The sequence below is a fragment of the Lepidochelys kempii genome, chromosome 1, assembly GCF_965140285.1.
Source record: "Lepidochelys kempii isolate rLepKem1 chromosome 1, rLepKem1.hap1, whole genome shotgun sequence".
NCBI classification, from domain to species: domain Eukaryota; kingdom Metazoa; phylum Chordata; order Testudines; family Cheloniidae; genus Lepidochelys; species Lepidochelys kempii.
Window position 1 is genome coordinate 245,441,219 of NC_136380.1, and position 16,948 is coordinate 245,458,166.

Here is a 16,948-nt window from a genome sequence, read left to right on the forward strand (position 1 = left end):
TGGCAGCCAACCTTTCACTGCCAGAGCTGCTACACTTCCCTGGGCCAGTTCCCCACAGCTCTCCCGGTTCTCTCTCTTAATGCTTTCTTCACCCTTACCTTAGGGCTCCCTTTCCAGTGGCTTGAGGGTGTCTTCATTACCCAGCTCTTCGGTCACACTTCCTTTCCTCTGGCTCCCTTTTCCTTTCCCAACTTGACCAGAGTGAGCTCTTTTACAGTATCAGAGGGGCCTCAGTAGAGTCAGGCGTTCACATTATCTTAACAGCCTCACCTGACTGTTTGCAGGCCAATTGGAGTCATGTGTCCACCGTAGCCTGGAGCAGCCCTCGCTCTGGTCAGTCAGGGAACAGAAACTGCTTATCCAGTGGCCAGTATATTTGCCTTCTACTACTCTGCTGTACCCAACTGGCCTGGGTGTATCACAATATGTGTGCAGTTCTGGTTTAATAAGGATGAATTCAAACTGGAACAGGTACAGAGAAGGGCTACTAGGATGATCTGTGGAATGGAAAACCTGTCTTATGAAAGGAGACGCAAAGAGCTTGGCTTGTTTAGCCTAACCAAAAGAAGGCTGAGGGAAAATATGATTGCTCTCTATAAATATATCAGAGGCATAAATACCAGGGAGGGAGAGGAACTATTTAAGCTCAATACCAATGTGGACACAAGAACAAATGGATATAAACTGGCCATCAGGAAGTTTAGACTTGAAATGAGATGAATGTTTCTAACCATCCAGAAGTTCTGGAACAGCCTTCCAAGGGGAGCAGTGGCAAGCACTTATAAGCTTGATAAGTTTATGGAGGGGATGGTATGATGGGATAGCCTAATTTTGGCAATTAATTGATTATCGGTGAATATGCCCAATGGCCTGTAATGGGATGTTAGATGGGGTGGGATCTGAGTTACGACGGAGAATACTTTCCTGGATGTCTGGCTGGTGAGTCTTGCCCACGTGCTCAGGGTTTAGCTGATCACCATATTTGGAGTCGGGAAGGAATTTTCGTCCAGGGCAGATTGGCAGAGGCCCTGGGGGTTTTTCGCGTTCCTCTGCAGCGTGGGGCACAGGTCACTTGCTGGAGGATTCTCTGCACCTTGAAATCTTTAAACCATGATTTGAAGACTTCAGTAGCTCAGACATAGGTTAGGGGTTTATTATAGGAGTGGGTGGGTGAGATTCTGTGGCCTGCAGGAGGTCAGACTAGGCGATCATAATGGTCCCTTCTGACGTTAAAGTCTATGACTCTATATGTTACACAAAAAAATCTACATTTGTAAGTTGCACTTTCACGACAAAGAGATTGCACTACAGTATTTGTATGAGATGAATTGAAAATTATTTCTTTTATCATTTTTACAGTGCAAATATTTGTAATAAAAATAATATACACTTTGATTTCAATTACAACACAGAATACAATATATATGAAAATGCATAAAAACATCCAAAATATTAAATACACACTCAATGGGTATTCTATTGTTTAACAGTGCAATTAAAACTGCAATTAATCGTGATTAATTTTTTTGTGATTAATTTTTTTGAGTTAATTGCATGACTTAACTGAAGTTAATCAACAGCCCTAATTATTATCATATTTGATTTTCAGTTTCTCTGAATATCGCTACTCTGTGTGTGTCTCATTAGGGGAGTTCGACTGCTACAGGCCTTGATCTTGCATCAGGATCCTCCAATGTAGGGTATGTCTTCACTAACAACGTTAAAGCGCTCCGTGGCTGCTGTAAAAAAATTACCCCCGTAAGGGGAGTAGCTACCAGTGTGGGAGCGTGGCTCCCAGCATTGGTGCACTGTCTACACTGCCACTTTACAGCGCTGAAACTTGCAGCGCTCAGGGGGGTGTTTTTTCACAGCCCTCAGCGAGAAAGTTGCAGTGCTGTAAAGTGGCAGTGTAGACAAGGCCTTAGACTTCTGTGCCCATGCAGAGTTCCACTTAATCAAGAGGGCTCTGCATGGACACAGGGATGGCACTAATGGATCCTGATGCAGGATCGGGACTCAGGCTTTAGTTCACTTTTAATTAGCTTTCACATGCAGTTGTGGGAAACAATGGGTACTATGTACCCATCCTCCCTTCTGGTCGACCTCCACATACTCTGCATAGATCCCCAGCCCCATGTGGTGCCTTCCAGGCTGGAAGGAAGAATGGTGTTGTGGCACCTCGCATGCATGGAATGGGTTTACATGGTGGATTAATGTTGTTTCGATGGACCACCCGTCACATTATTCCATTCCTGGTTTGGTGCATCGTTAATGTTTGAGTGGATTTTTTTCTTTGAAATCTGCTAACTCTTGAGGGTATCATGCTGTATAGAGCAGCTGATCCCTGGCTGTATTCCCTCTGCGGTCACCAAAATCCCCAGATTTCTAATTGTAATGTTGTCACAGAGAGGGGCTCCTATAGGGCAGAAGAGGAGAGAGCATGGCTTTTCCTCTCCCCCCTTATGGGTTGGTTTGCTTCCTTGTAAACCATGCCAGGAGGATAGAATATGCCCTATAGGATGCAGAAATAGATTTACTCTTCCATTTTGTTTGTTTGTTAAAACCCAAACACAAACCAATTTTTTTAAAAGAAAAGATGTAATTGGACCATATAGCTCCTAACAGTCTACCTCAAAGGCAGTAGAATAAGGACATTTTGGCGTTTTTTTTTTTTGGTGGTTTTTATTATTATTATTATTATTATTATTATTACTATTATTATTCTCAAGAAGTTTTCATTCATTTATTTATTTATGTTTTCCTAAGGCCAAATAGAAACAAATTTAGGATGGAGCAAGAAACAGAAATTATGTATAATATAATATAATTAATATAATTAATTATAATAATATGTTAAATTCTAAATCAAGATAAAATATAACTAAAAGGGTGTATTAAGTATTGGTGTCTACAAAACCCACACCTTTTATTTTCATGTGTGTAGATTAAAGTGAATTTGGCAGCCAAATTTACAATGATAGGTGTTCCCAGACTCGAGAGAGCAGACATTAGTTTAATCATAAATTGTCTAACTGACATAATTGGCTTCAAAACATCCCATTTATTGTTAGTACATTACAAATGTCATGTTCAAATGGGCTTTTGTATTGCATACATACAATATTCTGTTCTTAAAACCAAAGTACCAACCTTCTTCATTTTTCTTGCTCCTGAATTACTAAATTAATGCTATAAATTCACATACAGTGCAAATGGTTGTGGCTGCACTTCCCACCAGATAAGACTTAAACTTTGGTCCAGTGTAGACTAGCTTTGGTGCACATATCTGATTGTTTTCTGATTAACAGAGCTGATAAGTTTCAGAGTAGCAGCCGTGTTAGTCTGTATTCACAAAAAGAAAAGGAGGACTTGTGGCACTTTAGAGACTAGCAAATTTATTTGAGCATAAGCTTTCGTGAGCTACAGCTCACTTCATTGGATGCATCCGATGAAGTGAGTTGTAGCTCATGAGAGCTTATGCTCAAATAAATTTGTTAGAGCTGATAAGCATTCACTGTGGAAGAAAATAGGCTTTTTATTGTGCCAAAAGCTGCAGCCATGACTTCTGCTTAACTTGGAATCCCTCCCTTGAGTTTTATGTGAAGTAATGTGGAAAAAATGCTCATGACCCCATGTCCATATATAAGCCTAAATGAGACTCCTAACTATATACTTGTAAAGGATCAATGAAACATCTGGGGAATCGGCCTAGCTCTGTTCCAGAGAATAAAAAGACATGTTAACTAAAGATGATCTGAGAAACTTTGAGGGAACTATATTTGGTCAGAATATGCAGTTGTATAAAAATCAAAACACTTTGCAAAATTAGGTGGATTTCAGTGGAATTTCATTTTGGACGAAAACCAGAAAAAAAGTTTTGACAATGTCAGAATGCCCCATATCTACATTTTTGCAGCAATATGTTTAGACTTTTCATTTTGAATTATCATACAAAAACAGAAGTAAAAATCAAAAAACATCTCAGCCCAAAGCAATTTCAGGGAGGGGGGGGGGGGGCTCAAGTGCATAGTTTTTCATGAACTGTGGGGTGGGGGTGGGGGGGGGACGATGGATTTTTCTTTGGAAGATAATTTTGAAATTTTTGGTTTGCGTTCTGATTTGGAAGGGAGCCAGATTTTGAAATCTTGAAATCCTTTGTGAAATAGCAACGACAGCCTCTTCACAGCTCAAACGTTGAATATTTCATATCGTTATGTATTTGTATTGCAGAAATGTCTTGAAGCCCCAATCTGGGATTAGGGGCCCGTTGTATACACATGTAATAAAAAGACAAAGTTTACATATAGTTGTTTTTAATTTCCTTTTGGTTTCATATTGCTTTGTACGTTTCATGAAAAACTATGCACTTAAATACTTGGTACTGGGTAGCGGAATAGATGACTGGATGCAGTCTGTTGTTGCTTGTAAATTTAAAAGAAAAATTTACTGACAAAATTTAAAGATTCTTAATTACACTAAAACTCTGTTTCTCCAGATAACTCATTTTTTGACACCCTATAAGGTTTTTGCTTACATAGGTATATCCTGTAGACAGCATCTGTCCACTTCAAAATGTTTCAAGTTTTGGGAAGTAAATGAAATTTTAGTTGTGTGCTGTGCAACAGCTTCTTAAAAGAATAATATAACAATAACACAGCATTTCTCTAAGAGCATCTCGTATATTCCACTAAATAAACCATGTAAACATATCTAACTCCTGTGATAGACCCAGGCCAGTTGGGTACATCAGAATAGCCTTATTTGGATCCAGGAAGTGGGCAGGCGAAGCCCACCCACTGCTAAAGGATCCCCCCCAGCCTAAGGGGGGAGTCCACAGGACCTGGAAAACCAATTAATTACAGGGGACAACTAATGAACAACAGGGACGGGGTTGCGGTCAAAGGGTCAAACGAAGGGAACCTGACGGGGACACTGAGCAGAGAACCCCGGACAGCGCCCAGTGCTCCTCAAAGGCGTCAAGGGAGTCAGTGGACACCGCCCAGAGGAACTCTGCCCGGAGGCGTGAACGGACAGAGGATCGAAAATAGGCCCCACAGTCACAGGAGACTCCATCAGCCAACCTCCTCACCCTGGTTTTATAGATGGCTACAGCAGAATAGCAGAAGGCAGATATACTGGCCACTGGATTAACAAATATCTGTTCCCTGACTGACCAGAGCAGGGGCTGCTCCAGGCTAATGAGAACACCTGACTCCAATTAACCTGCAAAGAGTCAGGTGAGGCCATTAAGTTAATATTACCACTGGACTCTAATTAAGGCCCCCCTGATAATATAAAAGGGCTCACTCCAGTCAGGTAGAGGGAAGAAATGTGGCTGAAGGGCTGGTTAATGAAGATACCCTCAAGTCATTGGTAAGGGAGCCCTAAGTTAAGGGAGAAGCAGGAGAGCTGTGGGGAAGTGGCCCAGGGAAATATAGCAACCCTGGTAGTAAAAGGTTGGCTGCCAGTAGCTACTACCATTAGGGTCCCTGGGCCAGAACCCGGAGTAGAGGGCGGGCCTGGGTTCCCCCCAGCCCACCACTACAGAAACATCTCCTGAGAGGGGAAAACAGGCCCCTGTCAGGACAGGAGGCTAAACTGTTTGGGCATGAGGCCGTAGGAGCAACAGAGACTGGAACTCTCTCACCAACCTCCATTGCTGGCTTATGATGAAAGGGCTCAGTAGACTGTATCCCTAGCCCTAGAGAGAGAAGGGCTACATGGAGGGTTGCAGTGAGCCTCTGAAGCTAGCATAAACAGCCTGGAAGCCCGGGACCCACGGGGACAAGATTGGAGCTCTGCCACACTCCCAATATTAGTATTATAGTAGCTAAAATCAAAACCCAACAGATGTCACAAAATGAAATTAAAAGCATTTTGATCCAGAATTTTCCATATCTAAAACTACTAAGGCAGAAGTGTTTACTTCAATTCTGTGGTAGAATTCTCTGCTTAAAATAAAAAAGTGAACAGAAGGCAAAAGTACAATGAATCAGATCCTCAGCTGGCATAAGTCTGTGTAATTCTATTGCCGTCAGTAGAGCTGCACTATTTTACACCAGCTGAGGATTTGGCTCAATATCTTAAAGTTCAAAATGCTGCATTCTTCAATCCCTTAACCAAATGGTTCTAAAATATATTATACTTACACTAATATGCTGTATTAACTACAAAGGCTTATTGTTTAAAGTGCCTTTATGTTCCTTTCATGCCCAAGAGACCCCAGTCAGGATAGGGGTACCATTGTACTAGGCACATTGTGACCACATAGGAAGACACGGTTCCCTGAACTGAAGAATTCACAGTTCACGGCCATGACCCTTAGGCATATGCCCAGACACTTGGCATGTACTGTACTTTACATATATGAGTAGTGCCATTTAAGACGTGTCCGATGTTTGCAGATGTAAACTCTTAAGTTCCATCTTAATTGGTGCATTCAGTTTTACATTGTTTGGGATTTATTCTATTCTATATAGGTTCTTATATTGCCCTCATTACAGTAGCATCTGCATAACTTCCAGTAGTGCTTTAAGCAATATGTTAACACCTACAATAGTTAATGCACATGAGTCACGGTCTGATGCCATGCTGACAAGAAGTCTGTTGTTTTCTTTAGTTTCATAGGTGTCTCTTTCTTGCTTTTTTGGCACAGATGCATTAAAATAATTGCACCAAATTCCTCTTGTGATTGGGACAGAAAATAACCTCTACGCATTAAAACATTACTCGTGTACCTTTAGCTCCACCTCTTGGGTGTTTTACAGATACAGTAATATAGATAGAAGAATCTTCTCTGGAGGTGATAAAAATCTTTTGGTTAAACTCTTGAAAATATTTCTGGATCAGCAGCCATCCCTTGGAACTTTAATAGTCCGTACATGATTAAAAGTGAGGTTTAATTATGAATTATTTTGCTGATCATAGAATCATTTGGGTTAGAATTGTCCCCTAGTGGCTTATCTAGAAAATTGCCTGGCTGACTGATCCATTTTACATCATATAAAAGTATTTTGGTGCATTTCAAAAACACCATAGAGAGGCTTGATGTGGTGATCTAATGTGAAACTTGTGTCATGCTCCCACCCCGGCGTATGTAGCAGGAGACTGTTGTATACTCCATAATCATGTATTGTTCGGTAAAAATAATTTTTTTTAAACTGACAAAAAATAATAAACACAATTGTTGGTGGGCATATTTCCTATGTCTTTAATCAGAACATTTGGTGGAAGCAAATATAATACTTGTGACAGGGACCAAATACAAACTCAGCATGTTATTTGAAAAGACAAAAGAATATTTCACCAATGCAAACCACATAGAAATAGCATAACAGTGAAAATGCTGTAACATTACACACTAGCCTGAAAGACCTCTTCTGGTGTTTGCTCATACTAGGTACTAATTGCTTTTAGATTAGCCATGATAAAACATTGTGCTGTACTAGTAAAGGGTGCAGTATTGAAAACGAAGCAGTGCTTTGCAGCTGGATCTTTGCCAGCATAATGCAGGCTTTTGCAAAGTGCCAAGGGAGAGGTTGGAGTATAGAGTGCAATATTATGCCATTTTCAGTGACAAGATTTGTGTTTTACGTTAGTGAAATATTTTATCACCTTTTCAAAATAACCAGCTGAGTTGGTGTTGGTCCCTGTGACAGAGTAATAGGCTTGCTTCCACCCAATGCTTTGGATATACACTTAAGGTAACATCGGAGACAGAACTGTTAGCAGACATAGTTTTTGGCTGGTTCTTTTGCTGTTGCTGTTTTTTGTTTTAACCAGAGCAAATAGTGTATTGTTCTGTAGTAACATTTTCTGTGTGGATAAAAGAAGGGAGTGAGGAGAAATATAAGTGGTTCTGTTTATACGTCCAAGAATGTGGAGGAGAAGCAGTGGTATGTGGCGAAGGAATGAGCATTCTGTTTGTTTTAAGATGATGAATTTAAGAAAGATAGCCATTCAGCCTTCCTGTACAGTGGCTGTATGTTGTATTAGGGGGGAAAATGGTTCAATTCCTTGGTCTTAGACATTCAGTGAATCTCAGAGCCGTTTCCAAAATAAAATAGCTTGTAGTGCATCAGTGAAATAATGCATCAGGATTTGGTAAAAAGCCTTTTTATTCAGGTCCTTTGATCTGTGGCCATTTTGTCCCCTTCCTGCTTTTTCTAAGAGCTGTTCCTTTTGATCAAAGTAGCTGATTGCTGAGCCAGCTTGGGGTTTGTGTGTTTTTTTGTTTTTTTGTTTTTTTTAAATATTTACTGTATCCCAGAGTATGTGATGGATTTTGTAAAAATTAAGTATAGGACAAAATAATTGGTTAGTTTTGTATATTTGTTGTTAAAACCTTAATTTTATGTTATCAGCTGTTCAACCTTCTTACCCTTTGCTTAATCCAACAGTTACAAATTACTAGTTAAGATTTTTGACCTCCAACATTTTTTTGGTTGTGTGTTTTTTAAAATTTAATTTTGTATGTAAATTTGTTGCTCATGAAAGACTGGCATAATAGGCCTGATCCAAAGTCCATTGAAGTCAATGGGCGTCTTTCCATTGAAGTCAATGGGCTTTGGATCAGACTTAATGTGACCAGACATTAGTTTTCCTGTGTAACTCTGCAAATGCACCCTAATCCTGTTCTATCACACACCTTTCCTAAACTGCAATTGGCTAAGGGCCTGAGACTGCTGTGGACCATGTCAGCATTCCTGAGAGAGATTCCTTTAATGGATGGGGCTGTTATGGGGAAGGAGAATTCTTTAAAACACATTTGTTGCCTGGGTTGATTTTCAGCCACCCTCTCTTCATCCAGGGGCTGATCCTCTTCCAGGCATTGGTAAGGTTGTAGACAGCGCAGTTATGCTTGGCGTGAAAGAGAGGTAGAGCTGGGTGTCGTCCCCATACTGCTATCACTTCAGTCCATTTTGTCTCGCATTTCTCATGAATGTAGACTTGCATGTCTACCCAGACCCTACAGGACTCAAAATTAAAGACATACTGTCAGAAATGGAAATCATAGGCAGTTGTTCAGTGGTATTGGAATTATTAATATTAGACATTATTGATACTAATGTGGGAAATTACCAGACACTAATTTAACCACTAATTCCTTTATTTATTGTGTAGGTCAAATGGTATTTTATACAATTCTCTAAACATGCCTGCCGGCCTAAAAATAAGCAGTCACTACACTCAATACAGTACTAAAGTATTCATAAACATGTGATCAGTATACTTACAGTTCTGCGAGACCTAGGGAAAACTGTCTCAGTCTGGTGTGCTCCAGCATGATCAGGTAGAGTACGACAAAGAATCTTCAAATTCATAATTTTTTATACCCTTTAACAAACAAATGATGTCATTGCCACATACTGATTTCAGCTAAAACCAATTTGAGACAAGTCACCCTTATTTTCAGTCTTACCCTCAATCTTATCTGGATTATGTCTAAACTGGCACTTCGTCGGCAAAACTTTTGTCGTTCAGGGGTGTTGAAAAAAGACAAAAACACCCCCCTGACCGACAAAAGTGTTAATGACGAAAAGCGCCAGTGTGAGCAGCGCTTTGTCGGCAGGAGCACTCTCCTACTGCCGACAAAGCCACTGCCTCTTGTGGGGGGTGGAAGTTTTGTGTCAGCAGGAGAATTCTCTCCTGCCAACAGACAGCAGGTACACGGCTCTGCATTTAATGGCACTGCCGTAGTGGCACAGCTGTGTCGCTAAAAGCTGCGTAGGACAGACGTAGTCTTACAGCCTTCTCTCTCTCCAAGGCCTCTCCTCCCTTTCTCTTCCCCTCCTGGCTCACAAACAGTTTCTCCATTTTGCCTAGTTTACATAGCCCCTGGTTTTTGAGATAACATTGGTATGTGAGGTGGGAAGACTCATGACTCTTTTTAAGACAGATTCTCTTTTGCTTTATTTAAAACCATGTGCAGTCACCCTATTGGTCTCCTTTTTAGAAACTTCCCTTTAGGTCATTAGTTGTTTGTTTTTTTTAACCAGACACGCCCCCTATTTCATTCCTTCTGGCCTTATAACTCACTGTTTTCAAGGCCTTCCTTCTACTTGCTAGTCCGGCCTTTCTTTACAACACACATTATTTCCTTAACCAAACTTAGACTAACTCTATTTCTTTTATTGTATTTTATATTTATCCCACCGGTGGCATAAGCTGTCTTCCCCCTGAGAAATAATATACAATGCCATTCCCAGGTTTGACTCGCAGGCTCAGTCAGCAGGGAATGTTGCAGGAACACATTTAAATGGCCTTTTTTCCCTGGTGCTTCATGACTCTTTTGCCACCTGGGATCTTTCAACTAAAGTCTTGCTCCAAGTTCGAGATCTTGCAGTTTCTTTTCTTTTCTTAATTGAGTGCCAGGAGTTTTCATTAATTTTAATTTGGAATGAAAAGGCTTAGTCTAATAAGGTGCTTGTTTGTCATCCTTTGTAATCTTTGTTGCATCAACATATTTTATAGTGGTTTATAGTTTATCTTTTAGGCTTTTACACTTTAACCCAAATGCAAAACTAAATATCTGTGTCTTGCAGATCAACTCAGAATTGATAACACTTACTACTGCACCGTTATGTACTAGGAATTAATATGTACATAAAGACAGAGCCAGATTACACTTTTGTGGGGCCCTGGGCCAGAGCAAATGGGGGTCCCTCCTCACCATTTCCACCTGCAGTACCCTCCTACCCTCCTGCTGGGGAAATGGGGTCAGGGCCTGAGGGCTTGCCCTGCCCCATCCCCTTGCCCGTTGCTCCTGCTGGGGAGCAAGGATTGGGGTGCGGGGGCTTGCAGGAGCACCAGGCAGGCGGAGCGGGGCAAGCCCCAGCGCCCTGACCACGCTCCCCAGCAGGCACACCAGACAGACAGGCGGGTGGAGAGGGACAAGCCTCCGCGCCCAGACCCTGCTCCGCAACAGGAGCGCCGGGCGGGCAGAGCAGGTTAGAGTGTGGGGGCATTCCAATTGGCTGGGGCCCCTGGGCACAGGCCCCATTGGCCCAGTGGGTAATCTGCCACTGCATACAGAGCCAGATACACACAGATCACTGAATGCAGTTTCTATAGTGCCTGTTTCTTACAGAGATGTTCAACGTTTCAGAAAGATATGTCTATGATTGCTCTCCTGCTGCAGAAATCATAGATTATATTATTTTCTATCTCTGCTCCTCCTGGCATCACAGCAGAGACACAGTCTATGCCATCATTATGAATGTAGCCATTCTTCTTACTATAGAATACTCCGTCGTGCCCCCCGGGTACCACTGTGGCTGCAGTGCTCATTGTTCCTGCAGGAGGGGGAAGATATGACTGATGGTCCTTACCGCCATGAATCAGGACTGAAGGGGCTCACATACATAGCAGTGGTGGACAGTCTTACCCTAAAAGGCCATATCTGTTGCTGATTCACTTTCACCTACTCCATTATAAATAGGCTTGGTAGAATGGGATTTTGTTTATCATTTCAACAGATAATATTGATGTTTATTTTTACACTTTTTATTTTTTATCCATTCAAATTTTCACAGTTGCAGGATGTCAGCCAATAATTAGCTAATGAGAGCAAACTTTGAGATTCAAAAAGTTAAAGCTTTATAACTGCTAAAATACAAACTGTCGACATCATATGTCAAAATTTTACCCTTAAATCAAAATTTAATAAGTTTTCAAGCAGCATTTTCGTTACTTTGCCTGTCTTTAAATTTTGATTATTATTGATGGAAATAATTCTCATTCGTTTGTGTATGGTGAAATCAACTTCTGTTGATATTTACTGATAAAAATCAAATCATTACAAGCCTAATTATAAATCAGGAGTAACTCCATAGAAGACAGTGGGGTTAGACAAGTGTACCATTAAAATCAGGCCTCTGATATCTGATGATTTAGAGAGGTTAAAGGTCACTTCAGCATTTGAGTCTCCCACGAAGAATAACCTTAGCAAACCCAAGCTCGAGATGCAAAAAATTTGTCAAGCCTAGAATTAGGTGCAGTCAAATAACTTTTTGATGGCAGTTCTTGAAAACATATATGAGTGTCTAGAAAACTGGTAGGGTTATTGTTGAAATGACTTCTACCTATACCACTTTATACATACAGCAGAACCTGAAATGAGACCACTCTAATTAGTAACCTCTGGGTTTAAGAAGCTGCCTCTTGTTATCCTGAAATACTCCAGCTTTATTAGAAGACCACATCTGTTGAACAACTGAGTTTTCCATCGTTTGAGAAGTCTCTTGCAACAGGTTTTACTGAATAATACAGCACATAAATACCTGTACTTGATTTCAAAACATGAAGTTGGTTCTTATATTACTTCATCTTGGTTAATAGCTATCTTTGCAAGACAGACACCATTATTCATTTTTCTGCTGTATGAATTTAGTGTATTGTCCTTTAGTGAAAAACAGTAGACAATTGTGTTTTGATTTAAGCCTTTCAACCAGGCTTCTAGCAAATAAAAGTAATGAGACGATAAAGCACTAGAGGGTTTTTTAATTTAAATAGAAAATTAATCTTGGAACTATTTTGTTCAAGTTTCCATATCTCATATGCTCATTTGTGTCCATCCAGCCGTATAACAAATACTAGGAACTGTGGTATGACACCATATAAATTGTGGTACTGCTGTTTTGACATGTAGTGTTAAATCATTTTGATTACTTGTTTGTTGCCCTTGTTATACACTGGGGCCATGTTTACCATTCATGCTGCTGGAAATGAAATCGTCATTTTGGTTTTTTTCCCCTCTCCTTCAGAATAACGAAATGGCAGAGTTGCAGAGAATACGGATGAAAGATGAAATTCGAGAATACAAGTTCCGAGAGGCAAGACTTCTTCAGGATTACACTGAGCTTGAAGAAGAAAATATTACTTTGCAAAAACTGGTGTCCACACTGAAACAGAACCAAGTAAGCACAGAAGAGATTTCAGATGCTAGACTAAAAAAAAAAAAGTACAACACCGATTGACTTAAAACGGCATAATTTGACCTACCTTAAATTAATGTAGTATGAGATTCTTCATATCTTGCTGGTTATTGTTAAACAGTCATTATAAAATATAATACTGGCAAACTAACACACTGGAAATCTTACTAAAGTGCTGAATGCACCTGGAGGTTCCATGACAAGTTAAAACCCCACTGCAACCAGCTGTAAACAGTATCCAGGGTTGCTCTCCACTTGATACGTGTGCACAACTCCCATTGATGTTGAAGGGAAACTCAGACCCACTTATACGTATATGACATTTAGAAATGTTACTCTGAAAAAATGTAAATTTTTCTGTGGAAAATATTGTTGCTGGCGAAGTAATCAAGAAAACTGTTGTCTCGGACCAAAGGGATTTGTTCCTCTGTCAAAAGTGCTATCTTGTCATGATAAATCAGTAAATATGCAATTCAGGTGATTAAACTGGCAATATTTTTCTTCTTTTAAACACATTCCATGCCAGCACTGGATTACAATTTATAAGGCAATGCCTTCGTTTCTAACAGATTGTAATTGCTTCCTGCCTCCATAACATGCAGTTGCTTTTTAAGTCCTAACATGCTCAGCGGGATGATTAGGGCTTGCCACAAGATTGCCACTGTTTCTAAAGCGAGTTTGTTAACAAAACTATCTTGTTGCTGTCAGGATTTGCGGTACAATTTTATCTAACTGTTACTAATATTTTATCCATCCTGACATGGTGATTAAAGTACTTAGAACAACAAGGTAGAACAACTGGGGACATGGAGATAATAGAAACAGATCCATACTTTCCTTTCCTTATATTGAGACACTATGACTTACAAATTTCTAGAACTAAATTTCCAGCAGATTGTCTTTATCAGAGTGGTATTATCCAGGCTACTGTATTCCTCTTTTGAGGCAAAGGTATGATTCTCACTAGCTTCATGGAAATGATCTGCACAGATCCTGGGAAAACTAGACCCCTGAACGGACTGTTGTAGTTTCCACTAGAAGAGAATCTGTACACAAGTGCTATCTGTTAGAACACTTCACTCTTAATGAACCTGAATACCAGGGCCCCATAAAGAGGAAAAAATATTTGGCATATTTTGATTGACTAAAAAAAAATTACAGTATTTTTGTATCAAATGTTTTTTATTTGTTTTTGTAACTCAGAAAATAGTTTTGATCTACAAGATGAAATTTCATAAGAGATTAGTCCTGTATATTCTTTAACTTATAAAATCATGTATTACATAGTCCTTGTTATTTTATTATCAGATCTTTTTAGGCATTTGGAAGAACAATCCATGAAAAAGGGGAATGTAAAAATCAGTTATTGTTCACAGAGAGTGCAAATCTCCCTGCTTTTCATGAGAATTTCTGCTATACACAGCTTATGTTATATGTATAATCAAGAAAATATAGATACTGGATTTTATTAATAGGGCCTGTGTTTTCAGGATTCATTTCCCTACAAAACAGCAACACAGATTTGTGACCCCCGAATCCAAATCTGAAAATCTGAGATAAACCCCAAATCTCCAGATTTTCAAAAGATTCCCAGTATAATCAGTCACTAACTTTCTTGAGCTGTTTGATATCAGGTCACTGAGCAATCTGAAGGTTCAGATTCTAAAGACTGCCTTCTCAGCCAGCTCCCAAATAAAAGTCCTCACCTGTCTACTGAATATCCAAGCCCAAAAGGAACTTGCTCTAGCAGGGACCCATTCCTTGTATTATATTTAAATTCTGCTTTTTAAATATTTGTGTAGACACTGAATGAAACAAAGTTGCAGACCATCAACTGAAGAGGCAACTAATAATGCCTGCCAACTAGTAATGTCTGCCAAATTGTTTGAATTAGAAAAGGGTTTTTTACTTGGGAATTTTTCAACATTTACTTGAAAACCAAATTTCTCCCTCCTCCACCAAAAGACATTATTGCACTATTTAATCTGATTTATTATTTTAAAGTCAGAATTTTACAAATTAAAAATATTAAAGGATTATCATCAAACTAAAAGTCATACCACTATCTGTTTAAGGCTACCATTTTTACAAGTAGAGCTGATTGGAAAATGGAAGTGCTAATGAATCTTTATCAGAATTTTGTTTCAGTGAAAAAATGTGTCTGGTTCTATTTTATAATGAACACAAAAGAAATTGAAAGAAATTAGTCAAATATTTTTTCTTCCTTTTTTAAAGTTTGTGGATTTAACAGGCATTTGTGTATAGACAGTTTGCAGTGTATGGTCAGTAAATTTCCGTTTTGTTTGTGTGGGTCTTTCGTACAGCATCAAGGAACCAGAAAAAGATTGAAAATTGGGAAATTATTTCCTATAAATTTAAAAATATGAATAGGTAAAGCCACAGAAACTGTTCAAGAGATTCAGGGGCAGGTGTAGTACCAGAGAAAACTTTTAACTTTTTCTCTCACCCTTCTCCAACCCTCCCACCCCACCCTCTGAAACCACTTGTATGACACAAGGGTGAAATAAATGTCTTTTTTGTCCATAAAGTTTGAGAGTTACTTTTAATAATTTTTGTTCTGGGGTGAAAAGTACCAGGTATAACCCTATTCTGTTTTCATGAAACATCCTTTATTTTTGTGTCACTTTGCTTATCACTGAGGGAAGAATCAGAATGCCAGAATTGCTTGGTCACTTACATAATGACTCTTGTCCAACACATCCGTGTGTCTTGACTCGTCAGATGCTTATTCTAGCATAAGAACCCTTCCCATTCCAATTCAGCAGCCAGGGCTCTCTCAGTGTAGAATTGTCTGTCTTGGAGCTAGTGAGTCCATCAAGACAAGACACGGTGAAAGAAGGAATTATTACAGGTCCCAGTCTCGCAAGCTGCTCTGCATAGGCAGACTCATGAGTCAATGGGGCTGTGTGTGGAGGCATGGGAATCACATGTAGAAAGCAGTTTGCAGTAGCAGGATTAGATTTTTCCACAAAGAAGGAAATAAAATTGTAAAAATGTCAAATCTTCCTTCCCAACAAACTACAATGGAACTAAACCACTGTATTGGTAATGTCAGTTCCTAATTCTTTTGGATAATAGTGGAGATGAGGATCAGAGCAACTGGAATGCTAATGGGAGCCAAGGAACGCAGATCTTCTTCTATCTAAATGGCTGGTCATTGTGACAGCAACAGGATTTAGAACCCAAACCTACTCCCTTTTATGTAAGTGGGAGTTTTACCATTGATTTCAGTGGGAGAAGGATTAGGTCCTTAACAAACTGGTATCAAATGTATCTAAACCAACACTTCCACTAGCTTCTTTCTTTGGCTCTGTAGATGTGAAACTTTGAGTTTGTGTTAAACAGGTTAATTTTCTAAGTGAATTGTTCAGCATTGGAAGTAAACTGCCTAGAACCCTCCTTTTCTCGCCTGCATTTTTGTCCATGTCTGGCATAGCACATATCGTCTCCATTTTCTCCACTACACCGAGTGGCTATAGTTGTGGTGGGATGAGGCACTCTCTTCCTTTCTAAAAACATGGTAGTTACTTAGGAGAAGAAGCTGCCATTTTCCTCAGCCACATTATCACATGTATTGTGAAAATCCAGCTCCCTGCCTGTGGAGCTGGGTGGCTGATCTGCGATGAGGTGAGAGATTTATCAGTCAAAACTTGACTGGCCAACACCAGCTCAGCAGGGGAAGAATTTCAGTCTGGCCTGCTACAGGACCAGAAGACCAGCTGTCGGTGCCCTAAAATGGCTTCTGTATTCCCTGCTTGAACACCGCTACTATTATATTTTTCGGATTGTCAAAAGTCAACCTCTATTTTAAAACTGCTGCAACTTGAGGACATCTGGCAGTTTAAACAGGTTGGGTTATTAGTCTGTCCTTTCATTTTTAAAATAAAACCTTATTGAATAATTGTCATTAAACAAACCTATATCTCCCTACAGTATAAAAAACTGGACACACAGTGATTACATCAGATAAGAAGTTGGATGCCATGGTGATA

The 16,948-nt window shown here is 39.7% G+C and overlaps 1 protein-coding gene across 9 annotated transcripts in view; it reads left to right on the top strand.

Annotated features, from left to right (window-relative positions):
- Nucleotides 1-16,948, top strand: part of BICD1 (BICD cargo adaptor 1) — a 260,014-nt gene that overhangs the window by 161,339 nt on the left and 81,727 nt on the right. For all 9 annotated transcript variants that reach the window (XM_073321652.2, XM_078850128.1, XM_073321711.2 and 6 more), the window contains exon 3: nt 12,765-12,917. In XM_073321652.2, coding sequence (XP_073177753.2) covers nt 12,765-12,917 — 153 coding nt within the window. The remainder of the gene's footprint in view (nt 1-12,764; nt 12,918-16,948) is intronic.